Genomic DNA, 25952 nt, shown 5'->3' on the forward strand with positions numbered 1-25952 from the left:
GTCATGATCAAACGACTCGAGCGGCACCAACGCAGACAGTTGGCGATAGAAAGGACAATATTCGAACCATGACTACGACAACAACAATATCAAGGTCATGTTATATATAGTTGGTAGCCTTGCTGAAGAGTATGTTAAGCTAAACGAGGTCGATGATGAGGTCTCGAGGCAGGAGACCCGGCCGATGACATATGGATCCATTGAATTGCCTGGGAACTTGGGCTTGGAACATGTGACCCCTAGCGCGTCAGATGCCCATCCGCGTAGTAAGAGAAATAAGACCTCGTTTTTTTTCATATTTAGTATCAAATACGCAGTACACATGTAGTTTGCTACATAAAGCTTGAAGTAGATATTCACTTTGTTCATCATCTATATTCCATGATGGATGTCGACGAAAAGGAGAAATACTTTGGAGGCGGAGCTCAAAACAGAAAGCCACTCCCATTGAAAGAATCTCATTCAAGAAATGAAATTATAGACTCTCCACATAGGGCATGGAAGGGGGTGACAATCTACGCAGAAGTCGAAAGTCGGTTACGCTACTTTTGCTGTCTCAGAATTACTTCGACCTGATATTCTGTGGGAATGACCAGAGCGCTCGCGAATTCATAGGGCCTCTTAGCTTTTCCATACCTTTCCCCATCCTCCCATTGCAATAAACTCCACTCGGGCAACACACATTTATGATTCATCGGCTTCTGTCCGATTCCGTACTCACGATCCGGTAGTATAAGAGACAGGAGCTTGAACTCTCATGGTGGTCTAGCGGAGGTAACCTAATCTACTACTCAAATGTTCACCATACCCGTCGTTATCCAAGATGAATTCGAAAAGCTATGCGAAACAAACATGCGATTAATGGTGTTGAAATAACTTTAATCTTCACGAATCGATTCAAAGTTAGCCGAGCCACAAAACTGGTTCCGTGAAACCCCCTCAACCCACCTGCATGGACCAGCAGGCATTTATTAGTTGACTATCAGCCTTACCTCCCGATTGCTTGGAACCCCCAGTTGTTTCAAAATACCTCCTTGCGGCTCTGGGATGGGCTTTCGTTTGTGAAGGCCACTTTCGAAGGGCACGAATTTCAGATTGGTAACACTAGGATGCCCTCTTCCCGACTTGAAAAGCAGGGGAAAGAGGTGTGTTACTGAGACTATGTTATAGGAATAGGAAAATCAATTACCACGGCTAATCCCTTCCTCTGGGCCAAATGGCGATCACAGCGGCTCTTTTACAGATGGATTCTCAAGACTCGCGCACCACCCCCACAAGACCACCTTGGTGGGTGCTGGCCATCGCTGTAAAACCCGTGCCAACCTTACCGAAGAATTTCAGCCCCATTTTCAAGATTTATCTATAAATCCCACACAATCTGATAATATATTCAATGACCTTCTCTGAGTATTGCCCAGGGTCCTCTGAATCATGTACCAATTTAAAAAACAAAAAATTGTGATTAATGATGAGTTATTGTAAAATTGGTTACAGCGGTGGCCAGCAGCCAACGAAGGTGGTCTTGTGGGGGAGGTGCACCAGTAGATCATACTGCTTCTTGTCCATGACAGAAATTTCAATCTGTTGCAGTTGAAGGAAACTGTACCAAAGGAATGAATGATCTAGACCAGACCATTAAAAGGTAGTTATTCAAGCAGCTAGCTATTATTATTGTTGTTATCATCATTTATCATTACCATCAAGGTATTCATGTTTCTCTTGCTTAGCTTGCAAACAGAACTTATGATAAACCAACCTGCGGGTGCTCATTCATCCTAGTTAAAATAAATAAATACATTGGCCATCCCATGAAGAGGAACATCATTCCTAAAGCCTGCTACAAAATCCATGGATTTATGAAGTCAAGAGCATTTGAATAGAGCATATGCTGTGATCTAGAATGCTTTTATGTCCGATGTAGGTAAGGGCCTGTACTTTCCTCAGGACGTTAATTTGTGGTACTCTAGATTGTTATCATCTGAAGCAATTTCCTTAAGTGTATATATCTACTCAGTGATTCAATTTCCTTCTTCTTCTTCTTCTTTTTTCTTTCTTTTTTTTTTTTTTTTTTTTTTTTTTTTTTTTTTTTTAATTTTAAAAATTTTTATTCTAATTAATCAACGTTACATTTTACAACAAGAATCAATAGAGTCAAGGTTTGACAATATATTTGCAAGTAGGCCGTGAAAGCCGCCGAATATTGACAGTTCGCACCATTCTATAAATTGCGCCCTACCGTATCGCCTAGACAGCAAGAATCGGGAAAATAGGCTAGCTGTAGGGTTAGCATTTGGTGTTCGGCGAGGAAAAAAGAAACATCATCAAGCTACGGAGTACTCAGATATGCGTGCTACGTAGTATCGTTTCTGCCAATACGTACTACGGAGGAGAGCCCTGTCAATTACAGGGCTGTTGGGTTTGAGTTTGGCGTGCGAACTCAGTTGCCAGCTGGTGGGGTTTCCTTTGTCTCACGGGAAGCGGGAAAGCCCCGATAAGGACTTTGTTTTCTAATGTGTGGTGAACCGGTTCGGATACCTGTAGTAGTGACCGAAAAAAAAAAAAAAAAAAAAAAAAAAAAAAAAAATCACCTTGCCAGACATGACAACGCAAGCTGATTGACCACGCGCAAGGCATCAAATCGATATATACCAAATCTTTCCTTTGCTGGATGTTAAATAATTGGTTTGATCGATCCCGATGGCCCGTGGAGTGGATCGCGAAAATACTAGTATTTGGGTGCGGACCTAGCGATGACATAACGCCTGCTGTGCGGGGAGCCAATAATAGCTCAGAGAGCCCCTCGCCCTCAACTCGAAGAAGCCTGGGCGGCGTGTTCTGGAAACGTAGGTGGAACTTCGCTGCGAGACAAAACATGACTTACATCGAACTTTTTCAACGACTGTGTGGTTGGAGTCATCTGACCAGCTGGATTTTGGCTCGTCGGGTTGGTTGAAAAATCTTCCCCCAGGGAAAAGAAAAAACGGAGAGGAAAAAGAAAAAGGAAAAGTGGCCCCCAATTATCTGAGCTTAGTCCACAGCCCCCAGCCCCCGGCCGGGGAGAGATGTGCTGACTGACGTTGAACAAAATATGGCCGCCAGTTATTTATTAAGGAGCAAGTGGAGATCCATATCGCAAACATTTTTTGACGATGGTAAGTTGGAACTGATGCCATTATTTAGTTAATAACAACTAATATTAATGGTTAGTTAATGCTGGCGCACCCATCGGAATCGGTAGGGGATAGACAGGGTTAGAAAGAAACGGACCAGGGACCCGGAGAACCAGCATCAAGAAAATTAGTTTGGGCTCATAATTCTCTCCCAGAAAACGATAATAATAAACTCCCAAACGCCGCACTTCTGCCCGGAGTGCACTCGCCAGGAAACTCATTTCCGCTGGCCTGAGTCCATTGTTCCTGTATCCATGCCACTTTTGCACCAATTCGGCATGTTTTCCTCCGGTGTGATGATCTGATCTTAGACCTTTCTTCCACCTGTTTGTGCGTGCACTGGAGAAATCCACTGGCAAGGGAGAAAGAGGATATCAGCTCGGCCTTCCACCCTTCAGCCAATTGCTTGCTTATAACGAGGCAAGTACGCAGTATATCCTTGAAGCCAACGTGGGGCGTGTATTAGCCTACTAGTAGGGCAATGGATCTGTCCTAGTGAGGACGTCCACAAGAAGGTGTCTGAACAGACAAGGAGAGAAGTGAGGGGAGAAGGCAAGGCACCAACAGCGCCAGCGTTTGCTGGCGTGCTGGCGTAATATTTAATACAAATATTGGTAGTGTAAATAGTCTCTTCAAGTTCCACCGCCCTCTTGTCAAGGCAATGGTGGACGTCACAAATTGTCAACAATACATCCATGGATGTGTTCGGTCGGTAGCCCCAAACTCTCCGATTCCGATTCATCTGCGGTCTGCGGTCTGCAGTCTGCATTCTGCATTCTGCAGTCTGCCGTCGCTGTAAGCTGAGCGTTCCATAACTTCTCTGGTGGTGTGTGTCCGTGTGTGTGCGTGTCTCCGTGTGTGCCCAGGGTGTTTTGTATATATCGCTCTCATTTTCCCTCTCTGTTTCTCCCTTTTCGTAATAACTACCTATAACTAATACCTGCTACCTCCCTCTCAAATCAACCTTCCTTAGCTCCTCAGATTCCTCCCCGATCTATATTCTTATCACCGTTACTTGACCGTTGCCTGCTTACCATATCCCCGGTACGTTGTTGCACTTTGCTCGGGGCGCAACCTGGTTGGTTGGTCGGCAATTCCGGTAACATTGATCAAGGTTGGTTGGATCTATATTTTTTTTTCTCTCTTCCTGGATCCCTCTGGCTCGCCAGAAACGCTGTATCTTCAAGTTTGTGGTCTCTGGCCCTCATTGTACCTTTGGGTTTGCCTTCCTGCTGCTTCTCGCCCATCACCATCCTGCATCCTGTTCGTGGCGACCCTAACGATGAACAGTGACGACCAGCTGTTTCTGTAACTCCATTTGGAGATTTCCAGACTTCCAAGAACACTCGATCGAATCTATTTGGCGGCCGAGCTCTCGACGTCTAACCCTCATATTCCACGACGAAACTCACCGTCAGCTAGACTGATGTGCCACGAATCGGTTCGTCACTCAAAAAACTTCCTTGTCTATGGGTGAAATAAGGAGCCATCTGTGCTTTTTGATATCTCTTTCATAGTCACTGTTATATTGACGCTTGCATGACCTGCACCTCTGGTAGTAGACTTGGACGATCGTCTGTACACCATTCTCACGGCAGCGCCCTTTTTTTTGCCTTTCCCCAACCCGACCGCCCGGCTCGTATATGCCTTCTGATCCCCGATAGAGTTGTGCGGACCGTTGGTGCGTAGTTGAGGAACACAGGAAATATGGATTCAGAGCGTCGCAATGGGTTCAAGCGGAACTCTGCTCGCCAGGAGAGTCATAGTCGTCCGGTGGAACGAAGACCCAGTAAAAAATCCTCTTCCAAGGATCGTCATGGGATTGTGTATCCTGACAATTTTCAAGACTCCACAATCCGCACGGTAACCCCCGATCCTCCGCAAGACCAAGCAAGCAATTCCCCCGCCTCCGATACTGAGTACCTTCCGCCGAGCACAGCCGTATCGCCCCGCACAACTATTCGTAGCAAACCTTCGGAAGCGAGGCGTGAGTTTACCCCGTTCTATTCTACCGGCGAGGAGGATGAAACCCCAGCCGAGCAGAGGAGTCGAAGGTTGAGGTCGAAGACAACCACCCTGGAAGATCAGAGAAGTGAGGTGTCCCCCAATTTCCTCTCAAGAACACGGACTAGATTAGGCTCCCTCAATACCACTTCCCCTTCAAGTACCAAATCCCCAGAGGATTCGGTAGGGTCCATTGGCTATCCTTCTATTATACAGTCTCCCACTCAACGGCAGCAGAAATTAATTAAGCCGCCCCCAGGAGGACAAGCATTAATGTCTAGTGCTTCTCGCATTGATGTTGCGCTAGGGTCGCCGTTTCTAAATACAGATTCCTCGAAGATCCTCCAATTGATGAAAACAACTTGCGGTCGAATGCACGGCATACTGTATTTCCGCACTTCTGTCACTGCTTCTTGGACTTCTGGATACTGTGCTATCAATGTGGCGACAGGGAGCTTGATTTACCAGGCTAAGGGCGAGCCAGCGTTTGCGAAGACATTGATACCGGATCTCCGCGGTTGTCATGTTCGGACGCTGTACGACACAGAAACCCAGAGTTCTTATCTTTCTGTCTCGACGCATTCTTCTACTCTAGGTATTCAGCTACGGCCCCATGTCAACGAAACGTTCGATTCTTGGCTAGCAGCGCTGCTCTGCTGGCAGCCCATACGTCCAAAAGGCGTACGGGATAAGATGACCAAACCGCAAACTGTGACTATTGGCGAACGCCGTTTCATAGACCGTCGAAGGAACTCCGAAAGTACTGTGCAGAAGGATGCTGCGATTATTAAGGTTGGAAAAATGCTTCTCTGGGATAAGCCTAGCGCGGCTGGAGTGCATCTACCCACGTCTGCAACGAGGGTATCAACATTCAAGCAGCAGAGAGCACTATCTCCTTCATGGCGAAGGGTGAGCTGCTCTTTACAAGAAAACGGCCATGTCAAGATTTTCCCAGAATCGGACATTACCCCCATACATTTTATTCAGCTTTCTCAGCTTTCCCGCTGCGCTATTCAACAGTTAGACCCTTCCGTTCTTGAAGACGAGTTCTGCATTGCTATCTACCACAATACACCGCCCATTCAGGTGCAGAAGTTACCACACGACCGATATACCTGTCTTTCGAGACTCGAGTTCTCTTTGAAGTTTGGTTTGTGTTGTTTCGAGCCTTTACCATTCCAGAATTATACGGCCCCGAACAATTCCCATCAAATGAAGACCCTCGAAGTCAAACCGCGTCTACACCCCACCCAACTTTCTTGAACGACATGTTCCGCATTGAACGACTTTTATCAGTGCGAGTGATCGAGGCAAAGATGACTGCACCACTTAAAGACGACAGTGATACCCCGAAAAATAAAAAGATCATGAAAACCCAAGCAGCAATAGGAAAACCTCAGAAGCAAAATCCGGCGGCTGGGGAGTATTATGCTGAGGTCTTGCTTGATGGGGAGATACGAGCGAAAACCGCCATAAAAGCTACTACCTCGACGCCGTTTTGGCGAGAAGACTTTAGCTTCCACGATCTGCCACCCGTCCTATCCAGCGCGTCAGTTATTGTGAAATCGCTCACCCCTACGCAAAAGGAGTGGACGCTTGTAACCCATGGTCCCTATTCGCTCAACCAAGGGGAAGTCAATCCAATGACGGTTGGGGATGTTGAGGTTGCTTCGCATGACGCTACGTACGGTAAAATCGACTTGCGCTTGGATGAGCTAGATGCAGCGGGGGTGGAAAAGTGGTGGCCCATACTTGATGAAAATGAGCAACAGGCCGGAGAAATGCTGATGAAGGTCCAACTTGAGGAAACTGTCGTTTTGGTGTCTCAAGACTATGCGGCGATGTCAGAGCTACTGCATTCATTCCCTAATGGGCTTACGATACAGCTTGCGCAGGTTATCCCTGCTGAACTACGACCGCTATCAGAAACCCTGTTAGACATATTCCAGGTCTCAGGCCAAGCTGGGGAGTGGATAATGGCGTTGGTGGAGGATGAAATTGATGGCATTCACAAAGAGTCCTCGGCCAGTCGTCTAAGATACACCAGTCGAATTCACTCAAACGACTCCTATGAATCTGGACAGGAAAGGGAAGTCCTAGTACGTGACCTAGGTAGATCAGCCACGGTCGAAGCAAACCTGCTTTTCAGAGGCAATTCACTGTTAACGAAAGCGTTGGATTTACATATGCGCCGCCTAGGACAGGAATATCTTGAGGAAACAATCGGCTCCAAGCTTAGAGATATCGACGAAAGCGATCCGGATTGTGAAATCGATCCCAACCGAGTACAGCGACCTGAAGATCTAGAACGGAACTGGAGGAATCTTATCATCCTTACTAGCAGTGTGTGGACGTCCATTGCCGCTTCCTCGGCGCGATGTCCTGCCGAGCTGAGACATATCTTCCGACATATCAGAGCGTGCGCAGAAGACCGTTATGGCGATTTCCTCCGATCAGTCACCTATAGTAGCGTTTCCGGTTTTCTTTTCCTACGCTTCTTTTGCCCAGCGATTTTAAACCCTAAATTATTTGGACTGCTCAAAGGTTTGTGATGGTTACAGTGCTTAAAAAGACTTTTCTATGTGTGTCAGCTGCTAATATACTATCACTAGAACATCCCCGCCCGCGTGCTCAACGCACACTCACTCTCATCGCCAAAGCGCTGCAAGGATTAGCAAACCTGACGACCTTTGGCAACAAAGAACCTTGGATGGAGCCAATGAACAAATTTCTTATATCTCACCGAGTCGAGTTCAAAGAATTTGTAGATTCGATCTGCTCCATACCAGCCGAGCGCCCGACGCAGATTGTCAACCCTTCCTATGCGACACCTATCCAGATCCTAGGCCGTCTTCCGCCTACCTCACGCGAGGGTTTCCCTAGTTTGCCATTTCTCATCGATCATGCCAGAAGCTTTGCATTGCTAGTGAGATTATGGCTTGATTTAGTGCCAACTAATTTCAGCGAGCTTCCAGACGTCGATGCGAACCTCATCAAATTCCATGAACTGTGCGTCGCGCTTCACCAACGAACCAAGGATTGTTTGAACAGAGCAGAGCAGGCGGAACGACCAAGCGGCAATCTGGAATTGAGATGGGAGGAGTTGGTTGAGCAGATGGAAAAATCCTCAACGTTCTACGAGGAGAGCTCTAGTAAGGCAAACACGCCCAGCATGGAAACAATAGTCGGCAGTGCGGGTTCAACTTTTGCTGGTAGCAATCGGAACTCGATGGGCTACTTTCCACGGCCTTCCTTCCCACACAGATCGACAGATGTCAGCGCAGGCGATGAAGCTGACGATGATACCCCTTCGAGTTCCGCATCAGCTACTTGGGAACATGGACGACTCCCTTTCTCGTCCTCTTTGCAGAAATATGAACCACGAGAGAGTGCGGACAGTTCGAAAAACTCCTCAACTTATTCTCTCGAGTATACCGATACGGCCAAGGGAAGGCAAGCTAGTGTGTCAAGGGATGCCGCGAGCAAATACCGGCTTTTCGAAACTTTCTCCCGAAGGAATAAGGGTAAGGACAAGGAGCCTGTATGCGTAGGACCAGGAACGCGGTCGAAAGAAACAGGAGGGGATGTTGGACCACGAAATGAATTTTGACTTCGATGATGACCTAAAATACCATATCAACGATACATTCAAAACGGGAACAGCCATGCAGAAAGCGTATTACCTTATCCACTTCTTGCAATTTCATATCTGTTCATTTTTTTGGTCTTTCCTTTATCCCTGTGTCTGTCGAATGCATTTATGAATTAACGGGATGTTTATTTGTTTTCTCATATTATCTAACACTGTCTGCAAAATTTTCACTTTGTCTTGGATCTTTTGTGTGGGGGTTTTGTCCAGAGCTGTATCATTTTTAAACAGTCCTCCTAAACCCACATTTTTAACTCCTTCCCCAACTCTACTTTATCTCTCATTCTTCTTACATTATTGAACCTCCCAAGAAAGTAATGCTTTCTTTTGTCATGTCTCTTCTGCATGCAAAACAAGATTCCCGATATTTCCCGTCCATATATTCCTTTCCGAACCTTACGTGCTCTCATGCACTGATTGCAAAGAACTTGTAAAGGATTCTTTCAGCCACAGTATTTCCATGCTAATCTGGGCGCGGGGGCTACCTGCATATTCTATTCTTTCTTATCTATATATATTTCAATGATATCCAGACAACTATTATTGGTCTCCAACTTAGCATATTCTTTTTTGTATACAGAGCTACCAAGGAAACATACAATACTTTTGCTACGGTTTGGTTTCATGTCGACCCAACATACACTTATTTTCCAGAGTCTTGTTCAAAACGTCTTCATGCATTTTTTTCGTCAACTCTTCTCAGCGTCCATTCCTTCTACCCGCAGCTTTCTGGATTTTCTTCTTCTTTTTCTTTTCTCTAATATCTGTCTGTTATTTTCTAATTCATTGCTGCGTAAATTGTGTAAAGTATTTTGAGTACCTCAAAGGTCAGGAAAACAGGCATAAGCAGGTGCGTGGATGTGTTAAGTATTCAGTGTGTGAGTGGTGCGGAACTGATTTTGTGGCTTTTCCACGAGATGGAGTTTGTTCCTGGGTCGAACTCTGTAGCATTCAGCGTGGGAGTGGCGGAGCGGTTCCAGAATAACTCGAATTCTCTTGTGGAATGATTAGAAACAGTCCATTTCTCCTCTAGAACAGTCAAAAATAACCAAATGCTTCGTGGTTATAGGATCAAAAGAATGGTCAAATCCTCAGGGGCCACTATACTGCACAGTGGCTAATCATACCTTAGCAGCTGATTGGCAGATCATGCAATGACTAAGCCATCTATCTATCTCTAAACTAGTTTGTTGAGTGCGACGCGGCGACGCGCACAACCACTCCGTTGAGAGAACTTTCCTTTTTCCAAATGTCGAGGTCGTTGAGCCCGCAATGGTCCATTTTACCATCTATCTTTGTTCCTCTCTTCTTTTTCTGATCGCACATCCGTCAATTCCTCCAACCCAGCATGTACGTGATGTGTGATGTGTTTTCGTCCGGAGCAGAAAGAGGGATCGACGGCGCAAAACTAATATGTATTTTTTAGCCATGTTCTTCGTCCTATGATATGATGAAATGGTTGATTCGACGGGTTCAGAAGATCTTAAAATAGATCTAGATCTAGATATCGTCTCCCAACAGCAACAGGAACTGAATTTCGAACAAACAACTCAGCTTTCTGAAACTGCCAAAGGTCATCGCAGCCCGATCGAGGAATTGGCTGGTATTTCGTTACCACCACTGACATATCCAAAGTCATCCTACCACGGTCATCAATCGACTCAACCGAAGTCTACTGAAAGTCAAGCAGTAGAGACGTTGATCAACGAGTCAGGAATCGATAGGCAGACTTATGAGGAGAGCGAATTTATTAGTCTTCAATTGGATGACTTCGTGATCTACGCGTCGCCCGAGGACTCACCGGCCCCCTATGGCATGGTTTCACTCGATCAGGTGGCTGGAAGGTTTGGAAAACAGACTGTCAAATTTTTCTTTGATGGGGTGCTGAAAGTGCCGGGGAGCCAGGGACTGTACCTGGAAAAAGTGCCATTCCGCTTTGTGTCAATTGGAGGATATGGAGACATCGAGCAGCATCATGTCGGGAAAGATATGTGGATCCAGTCGATTTACGGCGCATCTACATCGCTCGGAGACCTATGGTATCAATTGGGCACGCCCGCCGTAGAATATAAAGACTACCATCAGTCATTTTGCTGGCTTGCTAATCTTGCAAAGTTTTTCATTGACTACCTCCAACATCATGAGAATGTCATTCTACGCCACTTTAAAAACGACTTTTCCTCCTGGCTTAAGGACCTGCACGGGCCGGATCCGTCTTTTGTACAATGGATGGCCGAATACAAAAGTCTCGACTTTAGACACGCTATCAATTCCTACTCCAATTTTCTCGAGAAGCAAGCATGGGATTTGGACCCTACTTACTGCTCTCATCCTCTTTGGGCTGAACTTGGTGTTACTCAGGACGACCATGTTCTCCAAATGCAACCGCAAAAAGCAAAGCGGACTGTTGTCACGCCATACGTATATAAATGTTTCAAAAACATGGTGTGGGCAAATTGCCTTACTTCCGTGGAGCTTGATCCTCAGGTATCAGCAAATCACAAGTCACGGCTGCAAGAGCTTGGCTTTCTACGGAAGAGAAACGAAGTGAAAAAGACGGCCTCAGAATATGCTGTTGCTCTCGATGGTGCTGTAACGGTTCGTCCAAAGGATGTCATTGCCATCCGAAGGGATCATCAGACGCGTTGGAAAGGCACGGAAGACTTGTGGTATGCTGTGGTTCAGGATGTGCATCCCCGTGAGAAGCGCTCACCGAGATTAAGTCTAATTTGGCTGTATCGTCCTTCCGAGACTGTGTGCGCAGATATGACGTACCCTCATGCAAATGAACTCTTTTTTTCCGATCATTGCAACTGTCACGATAGTGTCATAGATACTTCTGAGATTGTTGAAAAGGTCAATGTGACTTTTTATTCCTGTCAAGCGGAGAAAGGGGCAAAGTTTTTCATTCGACAGACATATTTCTCGGAGGATGAATCTTTCACTTCTCTAAAAGAAGAGCATTTCAATTGCCAATGTCGAAAACCCACATCAAAACCGGAGTTCTCAATTGGAGATACCGTCCTTGTTGAAAGCTCGAATAAATCAAACTCCGATCAAGTATATCTCGAGCCAGTGGAAATTTTGGAATTCTGCGAATCTGGATTAGTGAACGTGCGAGTACTTCCCCGCCGTGGACGAGATTATAACGATGCCAGTTGTCGCCCAAATGAGCTTGTCTATACCAATCGGACTCGAAGTATTGATGTAGATCAGATTGAAAGACTGTGCCAAGTCAGATTCTATACTGAGGAGCAAAAACGAGACGGTTCTATTCCAGTACCTTATAACCGAGACGGAACTGGCGATGCCTTTTATATCACTGCGCAGGAGATCAACTCTGAAAACGGACCTGAGCTTGTTTCTTTACAACATCCACCAGTGGGATTCAAAGAAGGTCCTAATTATTCTGAGGATACCAGTTTTCGCAAACTTCGGGCACTCAACATATTTAGTGGCGGAGGGAGTTTTGATAGGGGTCTCCAAGAGGGGGGTGCAATTGAAAATAAATGGGCGGTGGAATGGAGCCATGTTCCCATGCTTACATATCGCGCCAACCTTGATAATCCGGAAAAGATACACTTATTCCTGGGCTCTGTCAATGATTTCCTCCTCCAAGCCTTGCAGGGAGAAGCCAAAGCTAGTAATTTGGTTGCCAAGCTAGGTGATGTGGGGTTTATTTCAGCCGGGAGTCCCTGTCAGGGGTACTCTAGTGTGAATGGCCGCAAAGAAAGCGCAGTATCCATGCAAAACTCATCCATGATAGCATCTGTGGCTTCATACGTCGATTTCTACCGACCGCAGTACGCAATCTTGGAGAATGTGATAGCTATGTCAAATCGGACACATGAGAGAAGCCCATTATGTCAACTGTTATGCACATTTGTTGGTATGGGCTACCAAGTTAGAATTCTTAATTTGGACGCTTGGAGCTTCGGAGCTCCGCAGAGCCGATCCAGGCTTTTCATAGTCATTGCTGCACCTGGACTACAACTACCTGCACATCCTCCTCTCACTCATTCTCATCCGCCGAAGACAACGCAAAAGTCCTTAGGTGAAGCCCCCAATGGCCTCCCTTTTGGAAAGAGACATTGGGAAGCCCCTGTTTTTGACTTCTTGCCAATTTCCAAATCCGTAAAGGATCTCCCAAAAATCGGGAGGGCAAGAATAATTCCCATTAGCCACCCTGACCATCGACCTATACGGTTTGAGTCTATTTCCAATCAACATTTAATCAACAGTATACCGAAGGCTCCAAGGCTCCAAGGATTGCGTAACGCGGTAGCTAGGGGATTCTTTTCCCCGGAAGAAGACAATGCACGCCAACGCAACTGCCAAAGAGCATGGAGTCGGGTGCATCCGCATTTGTTAATGCCAACTGTTACCACATTCCCGTCCCCATTTTGCAAGTTCACAGGGAGATGGCTTCACTGGGAAGAGGATAGAGTGATGAGTGTGATGGAAGCTCGAAGAGCCCAAGGCTTCCCAGACAATGAGGTTTTGGTCGGCTCACCAGCTCAGCAATGGAAGGTTGTAGGTAATAGCGTCGCCAGACAAGTTGCTTTGGCTTTAGGCTTGGTTGTGAGAAACGCAGTTCTTGAGAACATCCGCAAAACAGCGCCCAGGAATGATATCCACGATTCTCATAACATTCAGGTTGTTGTAGAAAAGATCAAGGAGGAATATAGCAAGCCCATCAGCGATCCGGCCGCGGAATCCGCCGAAAATCCTGAAGACGAAACCTCGGATCCCAAAACAGAAGCGGCACTGCAAACGATTCCGCTGTGTGAATTTCCCATTTTACAATCGAAAACTCCTAATGAAAATGATTTTGATAACAGCACTACAACACCAACCCCAACTTCAACCCCACTTGACTGTGCCTCTGATATTCAGCGAAACAAGAGTATTACCACTTCAAACCTAACAGCCTGGAGTTCTCGATGGGAATCGGTAACAGCAAACCCCGGCAACACCGCAACTCCTGGTAGCTTATCAGATAGGAGTGATTCATATTTAAATTTGGACAACCCCAAAAGGGCAGCAGACCTCTCCTCTGATATACTTGGGTCAGGACCTATACTTGTTCCTATTAAGAAGCGGAGATTTAGTGACGAAACTCGAGATGAAAGGAATGGTTTCTCCCTGGGCTGATTTGGATTGGACCTATTGCTGATTAAATGAGATTTCGCAGGAACGGGAAATCGCCCATTGTGGTGTTTGGTGGCAGCTTTGCCTCGGGATGAACATACAATACACACTTGCGCCATATGACAAAAATATTTATTTGTAAATTTATTCGATATTTGTATTTGACTTTGTTCCGTCTGGTTTATGCTAGATTTAAATGAGACATGTGGCAACATAGATATGAATCAACTAGAGATAACCTCAAGATATTGCAAAAAAATAAACCGAAGGATGGCGTATTCCTTTCCCTTTTCCCGGTGTTCTACATCCGCTCTCTGCTGCCAGGACATCCTCGTTCCCCTTCATTCATCCTACATCCACAGGCAAACTTTGCCACTCGCAGTACCACCCACAACCCAATCCATAGTAGGGTGGAATACGGCAACTGCAGGGACAGCAGTTATTAGCCCTTCACCCCCGAGCTGGGCCAATTGGTCACCTGCGGCTGAGTAGATGTCTACGAAACGGTTCATATTTCCGACGCAAAAGCGTTGTATGCTGCTTGATTGTGGAGAGGCTTGCCATTGTGGTTTGAGACTGGAGAGAATTAGAGTTAGTCTGTGGATAGAGTTGTTGCATGTTACATAACTTCAAGAGAGCATTGGAGAAAGAATAACATGCTTAGTTTGAAGAAAATTCAATATCTCGAGTGAAATATGACAAGGGAGTGTAACTTACATGGTAACCCATCGTCCGGTCTGACAGTTATGTCTGAGGGTCGTGATAGGGTTCATGTCATCATCGCTTAACGTATGGCCTGGTTTCCATGAACGGAAACCCTTGGTTCCGAAATCGTGGATTTTAACAGTATTATCGTACGAAGTGGTAGCGACCTGGCCCGCACTGTTGAACGCCGCATGCGAGACGGACAACTTACTCTCATGCTCGCCAATCGGGACAGGGCTCTTCCTGGACAGATGCCGAATATCCCATAGACGCATGAAGCGGTCCAAGCTGGCAGTTGCAAAAAGGTGTGGCTGTGAGGGACAGAGGGAGAATCCACCGATTTTCTTCTCTGACAGCTGAAAGATATCTGTACTGCTCCTCTTCGTGTTTTTATCGTAAAATGGATGCCCGTTTCCCGACATTCGCGTGTCGTGCCGGAAAAAAAATCCCTCGAGTGTCGTAAAGTATAGAAGGTGTGGGTCACCAGGCGCCATGTCTATGCTGGACACTGCTTCTTCGTCTGACTTCGAGGCGGGTGCGTAGGCTTCGGTGGTGACGGATTTCTCAAGATCCAAGGCTCGAATGGAACCGTCGTAGCTGGCTGTGTAAAGTTTGGATGGGGTAGAAGGGTGCAGGCACATAGCGCTAATAACCCTGGCGTGAGGCTTTATGATCGTGATTTCGGGATCAGGATCAGGATCATCTTCGTCTTCGTCTTCGTCTTCGTCGCCTTCAGTTTTCACCGCAACAGGGCGCGTTTGTGAAGCATCAAAGATGCCCAAGTTTCCTAGCTTATCACCGGCGAATACTAAAGGTTTAGTCTCAGTAGGATGGAAGGCCATTGAATATATTCTTTCCGGTGTTATTTTCAACCCTATATCGTGTCATTATTAATATCTTTGGGCTAAATGGTAATATTCCACTGACGGCAATACACTCACTATTCGGCTCCCATGGCTCCCAAAGATTCAAGCCACTCATCCTTTCCCTCAAAGATTTTAACTCCTTATCTGTCGTTTTTTTGATATCTTCCTCGCCAAAGGTCCGCACATAACGTGGTGGAGCTGCATCCTCCCCCCCAAACAACAATGACCCATTCCATTTCTGGCCTCCCACAATTATATCCCCTACATTAAGATCCCCGGAAACCCGCATTCTTTTTGCCTGCACAACAGCCTTTTGAGCTTCATATTGCTCCTCAGCTTTTCGTTTTGCAATCTCGCTATCGGCCGTCAATCCAGCAAGTCGCGATGAGGTTCTTCGTGGGACGGGTGTCTCATTCTCCTTCTTGATGCGTGGAGTCGATTTCTTCTTAGTCGACTGTGTGGATAGCCTGGAGGATTTAGTAGAAGGTCCTTTGGTAAATAATCCAGAGGATTGAGCTTCCTGAGTAAGTTTTTTCAAAAGCGCATCGCGCTCTGCGATATTGGCTGCGCGCTGTTTCTCGAAATCGGATAGCTCTGGGACGGTATCTGTATGAGGCATGGTGACGGGGATTACAGGAAGAAGAATATGAGGAAGGAGTCAAACAGCGGTCTCAGCGGTTTTACCAGACCTTGTTGCATACACCGCTTCCCTCAATGTTGGATGGCTGACTTGCGACGCCGGGATTTTTGGCTCCCAGTTGAATTCAATCGCGTCGGAAGTCGCGACATCACATGATCAAAGCCAATTATTCTTTTTTAGGAATAGCGTGAATTTCCACGTGGTAACGGCAACCGCGGACGTTGTTCAATTCGACAGAGCCACAAAAGAACAAGAAGAGATTGATTAGTTGCGGCAGACTCGGATCTATTGCCATGGTTGGTAACCTACGTCGGGGATTCGGGGCGTATCAGAATGATGGCATTTTACTTTCGTTTCTGCATCATACCCGGGCTATGATGGGACCAGCGCTGCGACCAGCGCTGCGTTATAAATCGTTGCCGTTCCTGTTTTCACAGCCCTCTTCCTGTCCCGCTTCCATGAGATTATATCAGTCACGCACCGTTCAATTTAAGCATCCCAATGGCGAATACGTTCGCCCAGAGCTTGACAAATGGTCCGCTCCTGGCACAACGGACAACTCACAGCGGAACGCTTCCCCCAATCAGTTCACCGATCTTCCTTCACAGTCTAACTCTGGAAATAGCAGTGAGAAAGAGCGAGATTGGGACCTGCTTTCTTCGGCTATCGATTCTTTGAAATCCTCTTCGGATCCCAAACTCGATGTCTCGCTTACAGCTTCTCGTTTTTCGGAGGCGCGAGCTCAAGTAAAGCGATCCTCGATGTTTTCCTGTTCGGACGGCGATGTATTGGCCGGTATGATGCCACCTGCCCAGAAGAACGCGAGAGGGAAACCGGAGATACGAAAAGCTAGGGTGGCATTGGAAGACAGTCGCCGTTTTAATCAGTCGGACCCAGTCGATGAAACCCCTGACAGGGCTCGTAAGGCCTTTGCGCGTGACAGTGATTATGGGTCACAGATCAAGATGCGAAATGCTAGGTCCGGCAAATCTGTGCCTCTCGCGAGAATGTCTGCTAGAAGACAAGCTAAGCTTAAAACTTGGCAAGAAACGACAGTGCCGGGTGACAGCGCCAAAGAGTCTCTCGGGGTACAAACAATCGGAGAGACACCATTAGAAAAGGAGATCTATATTCCTTTTGAGAAAGCAAATCGGAGACCGGAAGACATTCCAGAAAATTGGCATGAGGTTGAGATGCCAGATCGCAATACAGTTGGAGAACAAACTCTTCGATATCAAGGGAAAGTATATGGGTTTGCGGCTGGTGACAAGGATGAACTAGTGTCTGGCATAGGGGCATTCGGGCCTGGTAAACTCGCTAAGGAACTGGGAAACCGGGCGATCAAACAAATCACTACAGAGCTGGACGCCTGTATATCAAGCGGCAGGGGCGACATCGGAATCTGGAGGGTTTGCGAAGAGCGCATATTCGCAATGCTGAAACTTTTCTCTGTTGAAGATGAAGTCATAACTGCTACCATGCCCCATAATGAGGCTATATCAAAACGATCCAGCCGATTGGATAGGCGCCTATCTCGAAAGTGTCACATGAAAACCGAGATGGCATCAGAAACACCCAGCCTCAACGATTCGCGATTCAGCGATCCTTTGGATATCCCTGTCGGTATCCCGCGGAAGCCTTTTGTTTTGCACACTTTTCCCGCAACACTCCTCTATGCTATCCGACTACTTCACACTCATTTTCCTATGTCAGAAATAACAATACAGATGCATGCTGCTATCAAAGCTCGTGGGCGCATCGCCCGCCTGCTCGCGTCAGACACGGAGATTTTTAATGAATTAATATCCTACCATTGGCGCGTCCACAATGACCTTCCGCTTGTGAATATTCTTTTGAAGGAGATGGAAGATAATGGAGCTACAATATCTTCCCGGACAATGGAACTGCTAAATGAGATAGCGGATCAAAATAAAAGGGAGCGGTTACTGAGCAGAACTTCGGAGAAGACTGCTCTTGGCAGTGGAGCTCCATGGATTTCCGACCTCACATATCGCGCGTACAAGGAGTTCATCGGCATCAGAGGCCAGTTCGAGGGCTTGTTCTCCAAAGTCAAGAAACTGCGCAGATTTGAAGGTCATAAATCGAAAATAACAGAAAAGATGCATAGGAAGTTACCAGTGGATATCAAGGGGTCGGCAAGTACGGAATATTCACATCTCCATAAACGCCGCGGGAACTTCATGCCATGTATCGATGACGATGCAGAGTAGTCAGAAAGTGGGGTTGAGTCCTTCTCCGCCGATTGCATTTAAGCCTTTTAGTGTTGCAGTTGCGCCAATTTATTTGACTTTCCCTCGTGGTTATATCCATTAGTAGAGAATACCATAAATTTTACCCGCAACGAGAAGGAAATTCTCCACTCAACCGAATAACCAATGTTCTCCGCCTTGGTTAGTTCGTCCCTCTGTAAATGAAGTATACAAAAGGCCCCAGTAGCGGCCCTGAGATCCCCTGTTGAATCCCGCCGTTCTCTGTTACCTCTGTTTTCTCCAACGTACAGTACAAAGGAACAAGAATGAAAGTTCCTGCTGAGAGGCTCCGAATAATGCTCTTATCCTACATCAAAATTAATTATACATCTTTCCGCGAACTTCAACACCACATTTATCCACCGCCCTTCCCCACTCAATTACAAGAATACATCTCTATATAGGCCTATCATATTTTCATTCCCCAACTCCTGCCCACTCCAACAACACTGCCTGCAACAAACCCCAAGTACCGCTTGGCGTCGCTCAGAGTCCTCGTAACAAGATTGACATCGCTGAGTTGCCGTTCAACAAATTCCTTGGTTGCAGAGAATCCGGGGGAGGTATCCTCTGTCATAAATACGTCGGCGCTGGCATAAACAGTCGCGACAGAGAGTCGCTTTGTGTACCAGGAGGAGTCCACGGAGTGGTCGTTGGCCAGATAGAGAATGTCAGAGGAGAGCGCAGATAGCTCGGAGATTGACGGAGCAAGATTAAAGGGTAAAGACATGGTTGCTAGCGCCTGTTTTTGGTTGTCAGGTTAGTCAAAACACACCAATGTAGTGGCATCAAAATTTGCAGAGTAGCAGAAGTGTGGGGATTATGAAGAAAACACTCACATCCTGCCAATGCTCAATTATCTCCTCGTTCATCTTTAATCTTTCCAATATCAATATCAGTACCTTCTCCTCCACGCTTAATCCGCCAATTTCTCCGGGTTCAGACATGCCAAAAAACTCTCCGCTCTTAGTTTTCTGCCTTAACATACCCCTTCGACTTCTCAGCCAGTAGGTTATCAGGTTCATCTCTCCGCCATCCGGAAATAGCTGCAATGACACGTCCAAGTATCCTGCATCTCGAGCCCCCAGGGTAAGCGAACGGGTTGTAAATCCAAACTCAGGAATATGGTTTACTGCCACAGAGAGAATTGCGGATTGTTCAGGAGTGTATGTGTCCGCTGGCGGCTCTGGGGTAGGGTGAAATTCAGAATGGTAGAAACGGGGAAAAGGGATAGAGATGTTCGGAAGGCGTCGAGGGTTTTCGCAGGAATGAAAATATCTATAGCGGCAATAGTGCGCGGAGTGCGCCACGAGGGCAGTTCGTCGCTGCAGAGAAACGCAAGGAATTGATCGAGAAGAGAAATATCTGATATTCGTGGGTTTAGAGATTAACGAACGGAAAGCAGGACAGTGCCCGAGGGGAATTGACTGCGTCATTGAAGTCGTAGGATGTAGGAGCGAGCGACTGAAGATGTGGTTTGAAGAGCCTAGCTACCCGCGCCACTCAAGGTAAATGGGAATTTGCACTGCATAGGGATTCTGTAGATCATTTATCCAGTTCAATTAATCTCGAAATTCAGCCCAGCACCGCGGTTGAGAACTTGAACCAGGTAACCGTTTCGTTGAAGGTGAGCCCGTAACTCATTATCAGATTCCGCACGGAAGGTTCGGGGCTCTGGTTTTGCTTGGCAAATTTTTGAGCCTCTATTTAACTAACCCCCACTAAAATATTACATTACCTTCCTCCTCATTTTCATTCGAGTGTCGGCGGTCTTTTTTCTCACTTTTCTCATGTTCTAACACTCTAGCTAACTCCAGTCCTCACCCTAATCGATTGTGTTAAAGATGCATTCGGAAACAAGGCTTCGGTGCAATGCAGTGTCCATGTCGCGTACCACCAGCACCCTCCATCAACCGCGCTTGACAACTTCTTCCCACCACTGGGAGCTCATCTATTTGCCGTCGACCTTGCTAGAAATTGAGGAGTGAAGAGATAAGTCCCTTAATTCCGTTGCTGTGACGCTGAAGCAATATTTACCGCCCTACCTGGCCAAAATATGTATATACCGAGTGACCCCGCCACAGGCATCCATTTATACCTGTGTGTCCGAAATGGCACAAGACATCAAGGAATTGTCCGTGTGAAAAGAGCTTTATCCATGATATTTATTGCTAATTACATACTTCTGGAGTCAGTTGCAGTGACTATGTTCCCCGATGTTGTTTCTATGGAAAGAGCGCCACCTTCCCCAATGGACGGGTTATCCCTCCCCCCCGACATTCCCGGGGGCTTATAATTCTGTAAAGGTATTGTGTCTCTGAAAGCATCCGGAATGATTTCTAGGCGACCCAAATATCCCGTGTTGAATGACTTAACGAATGGCTTGAGACATGCGATCGTCGCAGCGATAAGGCCGTAATGCAGTTCGATCTCCATGCAAACAGAGGGGTCTACCCCATAGAAAAACGGGTCATCCAACATGTTTTGTTTTCGGAGATAGAAAATGCGCAATGCAGCAACTATGATCACACTTCATCAAAATTAGCATTACTACACCCTGGAGTTATCAAATATGCCTGTTCCACCGGCCAAAATACTCACGGGAGCCGGAATGAAAAAGCCAAAAAAAGCACTAATTTCGATTTCAATTGCACGTGTAAACCCCAGGCAATATACGCTGGAAGCAGTGCCAGCAGGAGTTCCACTCCAATCCCGGAAGTTTCAACGCCAACCCAAGTGGGATACTAAGCTTGGGTTAACGATTTCAAGTCAACACGGATTCATTATCGAAGAACAACGTACCGCTTGGAAGCATCTCAAATCCATTTGAGTCCAAGGACTTGGAACCTTGCATCTAAAGCAGACAGCTAAAGCTACTGCAACACCCCATACAATTGTCAGGATGAAACCCGCATATGCCAGACTAGCAAGCCTTGTATATTTTGTGAGGCGGGCGATGAGCATAAATGTGCCGGCTTTCGACAACATCAACCCAAGGACGTAAAATATATCGCCGGCGTACGCAGCCTAAATTGAATGGATCAGAAAGCTCAATTCGAACCTGTACTGCGGAATAGGACTTGTTACTTTTTGAATGTTGAGAATATCTTGGTCTTCCAAATCAGATAGCCGCTTTCCAAAGCCATCGCGAACTTCTACCAATTTGGCGCTCGAATGTATAATTGCGACTGCCTGACCTCAAAAAAGCCAACATCATATCAGTTTTTACTTCTTATCATCGATCGATACCAAACGGGTGGCGACAAGAGAGTGAGAAGCTTGAAAATAATGAAATATAATTGCTCACCGTGCCGGCCGTGATGACCCAATCGTCAGAACCAAATGGCCCGTTGATTGTGGTTCGCGTGAGTATTCTTGCAAGGAAGCATAATACCATGTACACCATCATAAGACTCGCAATGATCGTGACCAAAGGACCGCGATCATTGTCGGTAATATGATGAGGCCCCCAAGTGTCTGACGCCATCGATTGTGAATGGAACTATGGTGTGTCGTCCAAGAGGCATTCAAATTCAGGGTCTTTCACTTTACTAAATAAGCAAGACAGGGGAGTTGCCACCAGCAAACGCTAGCTCCAGCCAGTTACAACGAACAGACAAGAAAGGACAATACCGAATTTCAGGTGGTAGTCCCGCAGATGCTCGCTCTTGGCATTCTGGGCATATTCCGGGTTTAAAAGATGCACACACTTCATTATTATGGAAATCGAAGCATCAAAGGAATTTTGGACGGGCTTTTGCAGAATGCGTGGAGATGCGCAACTTTGCTGAAGGTCGGACGGGAAACCCCCGCCCGGTGCTCCACATCGACACCCATCACCCCAGATCGGAGCTTGTGCCAAGTCATACCCGCTATCACGACCTCTCTCAGTTTGAAGTCTGCTGTTTATTGGGGTCTCATTGGTTTATATTTCGCTGGAAGTGGGGTAAAAGGATTTGCGGGTAGTCAGCCAACCAGAAAGTTCAAAGTAATGTACAGTACATCCGACAAGTGATATTTTGTCCATCGCACATCGTCCCTTCGGCTTGTCGCACGGGAAATCCTTTTTATATCGGACCGTCCGTTTATTTTCTCCACCTAGGAGCTGATTGATGCCGTTGATTCATTATTTATGGCGATACATACTGTGTAGGAATCCGGCTTTCTTCAGGTGGTTATCAGGTTTCAAGTTACATACCCTTACTGATACTAAAATCGAGCTAACTTGCATGAAAACAAACTACTACTGTCCTAGCGAGTCATGCAAAGAACATCATCAAGCTAGTCTGGATTTGCATCATATATGGCGAAATTTTGCCAAAAAACCTTCAAACCACCATGGCTTGCATTTCAGAAATGCGCGCTGATTGATGTAAAACTCTGAACTGTGCGATTTGTATTTCGGAGGCCTGAGCTAGGGTTTCTCGTTGTTCGATTCGGACCGGATCGAAGGTGGTGGAAGGCTAGGGTTGAGTAACGCCAGGGACTTTAAGCGACTCCACTATCAAGGTACCACCACGTGGGGATTGAGGGTCTTCGCTACCAAAGTTGGAATGAAACCTTATACAAGTCGTTTCAGCGCAACATCCAGATCTCTCCTGGCAAACGGGGGGAATTTTTCGAACATTTGGGTCCCACCATCCGTTTCCGTTTCAGTCGCGGGAGATAGCATGTATATGATTTATTTATTTACTCTACCAATTTGAAAGGGAAACTGAAAACACACCAGGTTGTTCTGTTGGGACCACAGACCTGAAGATCACACTGCTTTGCTCAGTGAATCTTGCCGCGGCAACACGATGCAGCAGACGCGGGCATATCTCTGCCTCTCACATGATGATTCAGGTTTTAGCGCGCTCTTCTTCCTTGGGCATCTATTGACCAGAGAAAAAAATCATTCTGCAAGAGTATACCTATTGGGGCTAAATCAAGATGCCCAGGTGGTTGGGTTGAAATTGGTCAGGGGCCTGGCATATTCCAATAAAAGCGCGGTGGGTCTATGATCTTATTGGAGGAAAAGATATATTTCAATCAGGAGGTTTGTGGTTAAATAAACACGAAGCCAGGTACTCTCTGTAAAGTCTATTGCTCTATTGCCACTCGACACATCATCATCACTTGTCAATGCATAGAACGAAGATCGGTACAGATTGCCTTCTACACAGCTATGCCTGCTGGTGCTCCGTGGTGGTTTGTGTCCTGCAGGATTAAACTCTATCTCCACTCTGTGAATTCCTGTTGATAAGTCTTCCTTGTGCTTGGAACTTTAGGCTTTGTAGATATACAGTACAACGCTGTCCTCTCTGATCGCAGCGACTTCCGCCAGTAACCGGAAATCCTGTCCGTATGCCTGGTCCAGAGTACCGAAGGGCTCTCCAGTGTCGAGGACCTTCCCCATCGACCTTAGATCGCTTCGGCCCGACCAATCTCTCTTCTGCGCGAGCGCTTCCAACCGAGGATTCAGCCTGGATGCCAAGGACTCCTGCTCCAGAGTGCCGGGGTTAACAGCGCCACAGCATGAAGCCCTGATGGGGCCTGGGGGGACTGATGGGAACGTGAATGGAGTGATAATTATTTTCATTGGCATAACTATCACATCAACCGCCCGACCCCGCACAACTCCTAACTTAGTACTTTCCAGGACCTGAAGGATGAGACAGCCCAGACGCCCGAGACACCCTAAGCATTATTGAGCAACTTGGCAAATCAAAGTCATCGGCGTTTGGTCCCCTTCTACTCCGTACTCCGTATTCTGTAGAATCCGGGGCGATTAAGTTTCGGCCACCGAGCCAGTTTGGCCTGGCTGCGCTGAATGGTTCGGCGCTTGGCGTGGGGTTGGGACTCAACTCTCGATCTGCACCAGCCCCTTTTTGCTTTGCCGCCTCTGCACATATGGTTGGTTGGCAAGGAGCACCACTTCCTGACATTGCCTGCCATCGCCGGGAGCAGCTAGCGAAATATATGTATGCGCCACGGAGCGTTTCCATCTTATCCATGGATGGCACGCTAAACATGCAGACGACGAACTCGTTCCCTCACTGAAACCCACTTGTATTAAGGCTGGATGCTGGAGCACTAACTGAGCATCCAATTTTCTGGAGGATGCGGTTGGCCTTATCCTCCTTCTTGAATAGGCATATATCAGAACCGAGAAGGGATCTATATTCCTACGTAAATGAGTTTCGAATGTTCACCAAATATTCGGAGTCACCAGAGCAAATCCATGCCCCGGGTAGCCACTTTGTGCAGGGTTCAAGGGAATAGCAGCGTCAGGTCGTCCTGCATGAACGGGTCGCCACTGGAGAACGTTGTGTAGTTCTTCCCCAGCTTTCCTTTTTTGTTGTCGATATTTATTCCTCTCTTCCCCCTCTCTTCGGCGAGAACTGCAATGAAAAAATGAGTGTTTTTAAATACCGTTTTGGCCAAAGCTTTCACTTTCCTTGATCCACCACGTTCATTTCTGCAAGAAAGACTGACCACCAGCGTCTCTAGCTCTTGTTTAGAACGTTGCGTTTGCGCCTGCGATAGACGTGGTCACCGTGGGGTTGTTCCTTTGGCGCTTGGCGTATTCCGTCCCCATCTATATAAAACAATAAATAAGGAAAGGAAGTTTTGGATGAGAGACGTGGGCGCATCATGGAAAGCCAGATATTCGAAAATAATAAAGCCACTGGCAGGGTGGGAGTTAGCATGAGCTCCGCGGATGAAGCGACGAATCAGGACCAGGCCGACATGGCTCGTCTTGGAAAAGACCAGCAATTCAAGGCGAGTTCTTCGTGCTCTACTTTGCAAACCATATTCATATTATTTCATGGAACGATTTCCCAGCGCGTATACATATGGGGAACCCTTGGTTAACTTTTTGCACAGAGAAACTTCCGGTTTTTGTCGACGCTTGGGTTTACCTGTACGCTTATGGCGACCTGGGAGTCCATTCTTTTGTACGAGTTCCTCGACTGTTTTGAGTTCCCGAATTCCCGTTCGAAAAGCATTTGTATGCTGATATGTTATACCCAGGACTTCGACTCTCGGGCTGAGTAATGGTGGCCTGGCGGGATCTGTATACATTTATATCGGGTCCTTTATCGGATTTTTCACATCTGTAGCATCTATGGCTGAAATGGCCTCGATGTAGGTTCCTTGCCTGAGCCATTTCCCCGCATTTTGCAATTTACAATACCAACAAGTTTTTGATGTTCAGTTCTCCTACATCTGGCGGCCAATACCATTGGGCCAGTGAGTTTGGTGGAAGATCATATCAAAAGTTTCTCAGTTATGCGACTGGTAAGTTTGACGACGAGTGACATTCCAACTCTGTATACTGATCCGGGGGGGGGGGGGGGGGGTATTTCGCAGGCTGGCTCTCGGTCTTGGGATGGCAGGCTGCCTTCGCCAGCGTATGTTTCCTCTGTGGAACACTCATGCAGAGCCTGATACAGTTGAACCAACCCGGATATGCTGCAGAGAGATGGCATGGTACTCTCTTTACTGCTGCTA

At 46.8% G+C, this 25952-nt stretch overlaps 8 protein-coding genes across 8 annotated transcripts in view; 5 read left to right on the forward strand and 3 right to left on the reverse strand.

Annotated features, from left to right (window-relative positions):
* Window positions 1-3088: 3088 nt before the first annotated feature.
* Window positions 3089-8784, forward strand: HCAG_05296 (predicted protein; the record flags this gene model as incomplete). Its single annotated transcript, XM_001539779.1, has 9 exons — window positions 3089-3152; window positions 3208-3234; window positions 3482-3594; window positions 3798-3965; window positions 4144-4214; window positions 4593-4611; window positions 4860-6324; window positions 6471-7718; window positions 7787-8784. 9 exons carry the CDS (start codon window positions 3089-3091, stop codon window positions 8782-8784), a joined length of 4173 nt encoding a protein of 1390 aa, XP_001539829.1.
* A 184-nt stretch (window positions 8785-8968) lies between these two features.
* HCAG_05297 (predicted protein) lies at window positions 8969-9504 on the reverse strand (the record flags this gene model as incomplete). Its single annotated transcript, XM_001539780.1, has 4 exons — window positions 8969-9035; window positions 9224-9304; window positions 9423-9432; window positions 9465-9504. 4 exons carry the CDS (start codon window positions 9502-9504, stop codon window positions 8969-8971), a joined length of 198 nt encoding a protein of 65 aa, XP_001539830.1.
* Window positions 9505-10095: 591 nt separating this feature from the next.
* HCAG_05298 (predicted protein) lies at window positions 10096-11545 on the forward strand (the record flags this gene model as incomplete). Its single annotated transcript, XM_001539781.1, has 3 exons — window positions 10096-10173; window positions 10345-11327; window positions 11509-11545. The coding sequence occupies 3 exons, from the start codon at window positions 10096-10098 to the stop codon at window positions 11543-11545; spliced, it is 1098 nt and encodes a 365-aa protein (XP_001539831.1).
* A 1801-nt stretch (window positions 11546-13346) lies between these two features.
* On the forward strand, window positions 13347-13977 carry HCAG_05299 (predicted protein; the record flags this gene model as incomplete). The annotated part of the gene is made up of 2 exons (XM_001539782.1): window positions 13347-13356; window positions 13418-13977. 2 exons carry the CDS (start codon window positions 13347-13349, stop codon window positions 13975-13977), a joined length of 570 nt encoding a protein of 189 aa, XP_001539832.1.
* A 347-nt stretch (window positions 13978-14324) lies between these two features.
* On the reverse strand, window positions 14325-16164 carry HCAG_05300 (conserved hypothetical protein; the record flags this gene model as incomplete). Its single annotated transcript, XM_001539783.1, has 3 exons — window positions 14325-14550; window positions 14692-15553; window positions 15621-16164. 3 exons carry the CDS (start codon window positions 16162-16164, stop codon window positions 14325-14327), a joined length of 1632 nt encoding a protein of 543 aa, XP_001539833.1.
* A 314-nt stretch (window positions 16165-16478) lies between these two features.
* Window positions 16479-18416, forward strand: HCAG_05301 (predicted protein; the record flags this gene model as incomplete). The annotated part of the gene is made up of 1 exon (XM_001539784.1): window positions 16479-18416. One exon carries the CDS (start codon window positions 16479-16481, stop codon window positions 18414-18416), a length of 1938 nt encoding a protein of 645 aa, XP_001539834.1.
* Window positions 18417-18864: 448 nt separating this feature from the next.
* On the reverse strand, window positions 18865-22170 carry HCAG_05302 (conserved hypothetical protein; the record flags this gene model as incomplete). Its single annotated transcript, XM_001539785.1, has 8 exons — window positions 18865-19197; window positions 19295-19639; window positions 20043-20158; window positions 20639-20974; window positions 21118-21199; window positions 21258-21482; window positions 21543-21643; window positions 22089-22170. The coding sequence occupies 8 exons, from the start codon at window positions 22168-22170 to the stop codon at window positions 18865-18867; spliced, it is 1620 nt and encodes a 539-aa protein (XP_001539835.1).
* A 2921-nt stretch (window positions 22171-25091) lies between these two features.
* The window catches only part of HCAG_05303 (predicted protein), a gene marked incomplete at both ends in the record, with an annotated part of 1843 nt that continues 982 nt past the window's right edge, over window positions 25092-25952 (forward strand). Inside the window, 4 exons of the mRNA XM_001539786.1 lie at window positions 25092-25224; window positions 25326-25362; window positions 25473-25586; window positions 25812-25852. Of these exons, the coding sequence (XP_001539836.1) occupies window positions 25092-25224; window positions 25326-25362; window positions 25473-25586; window positions 25812-25852 (325 nt within the window). The remainder of the gene's footprint in view (window positions 25225-25325; window positions 25363-25472; window positions 25587-25811; window positions 25853-25952) is intronic.

Source organism: Histoplasma capsulatum, genomic scaffold (genome assembly GCF_000149585.1).
Source record: "Histoplasma capsulatum NAm1 scaffold_5 genomic scaffold, whole genome shotgun sequence".
In the NCBI taxonomy this organism is placed as follows: Eukaryota; Fungi; Ascomycota; class Eurotiomycetes; order Onygenales; family Ajellomycetaceae; genus Histoplasma; species Histoplasma mississippiense.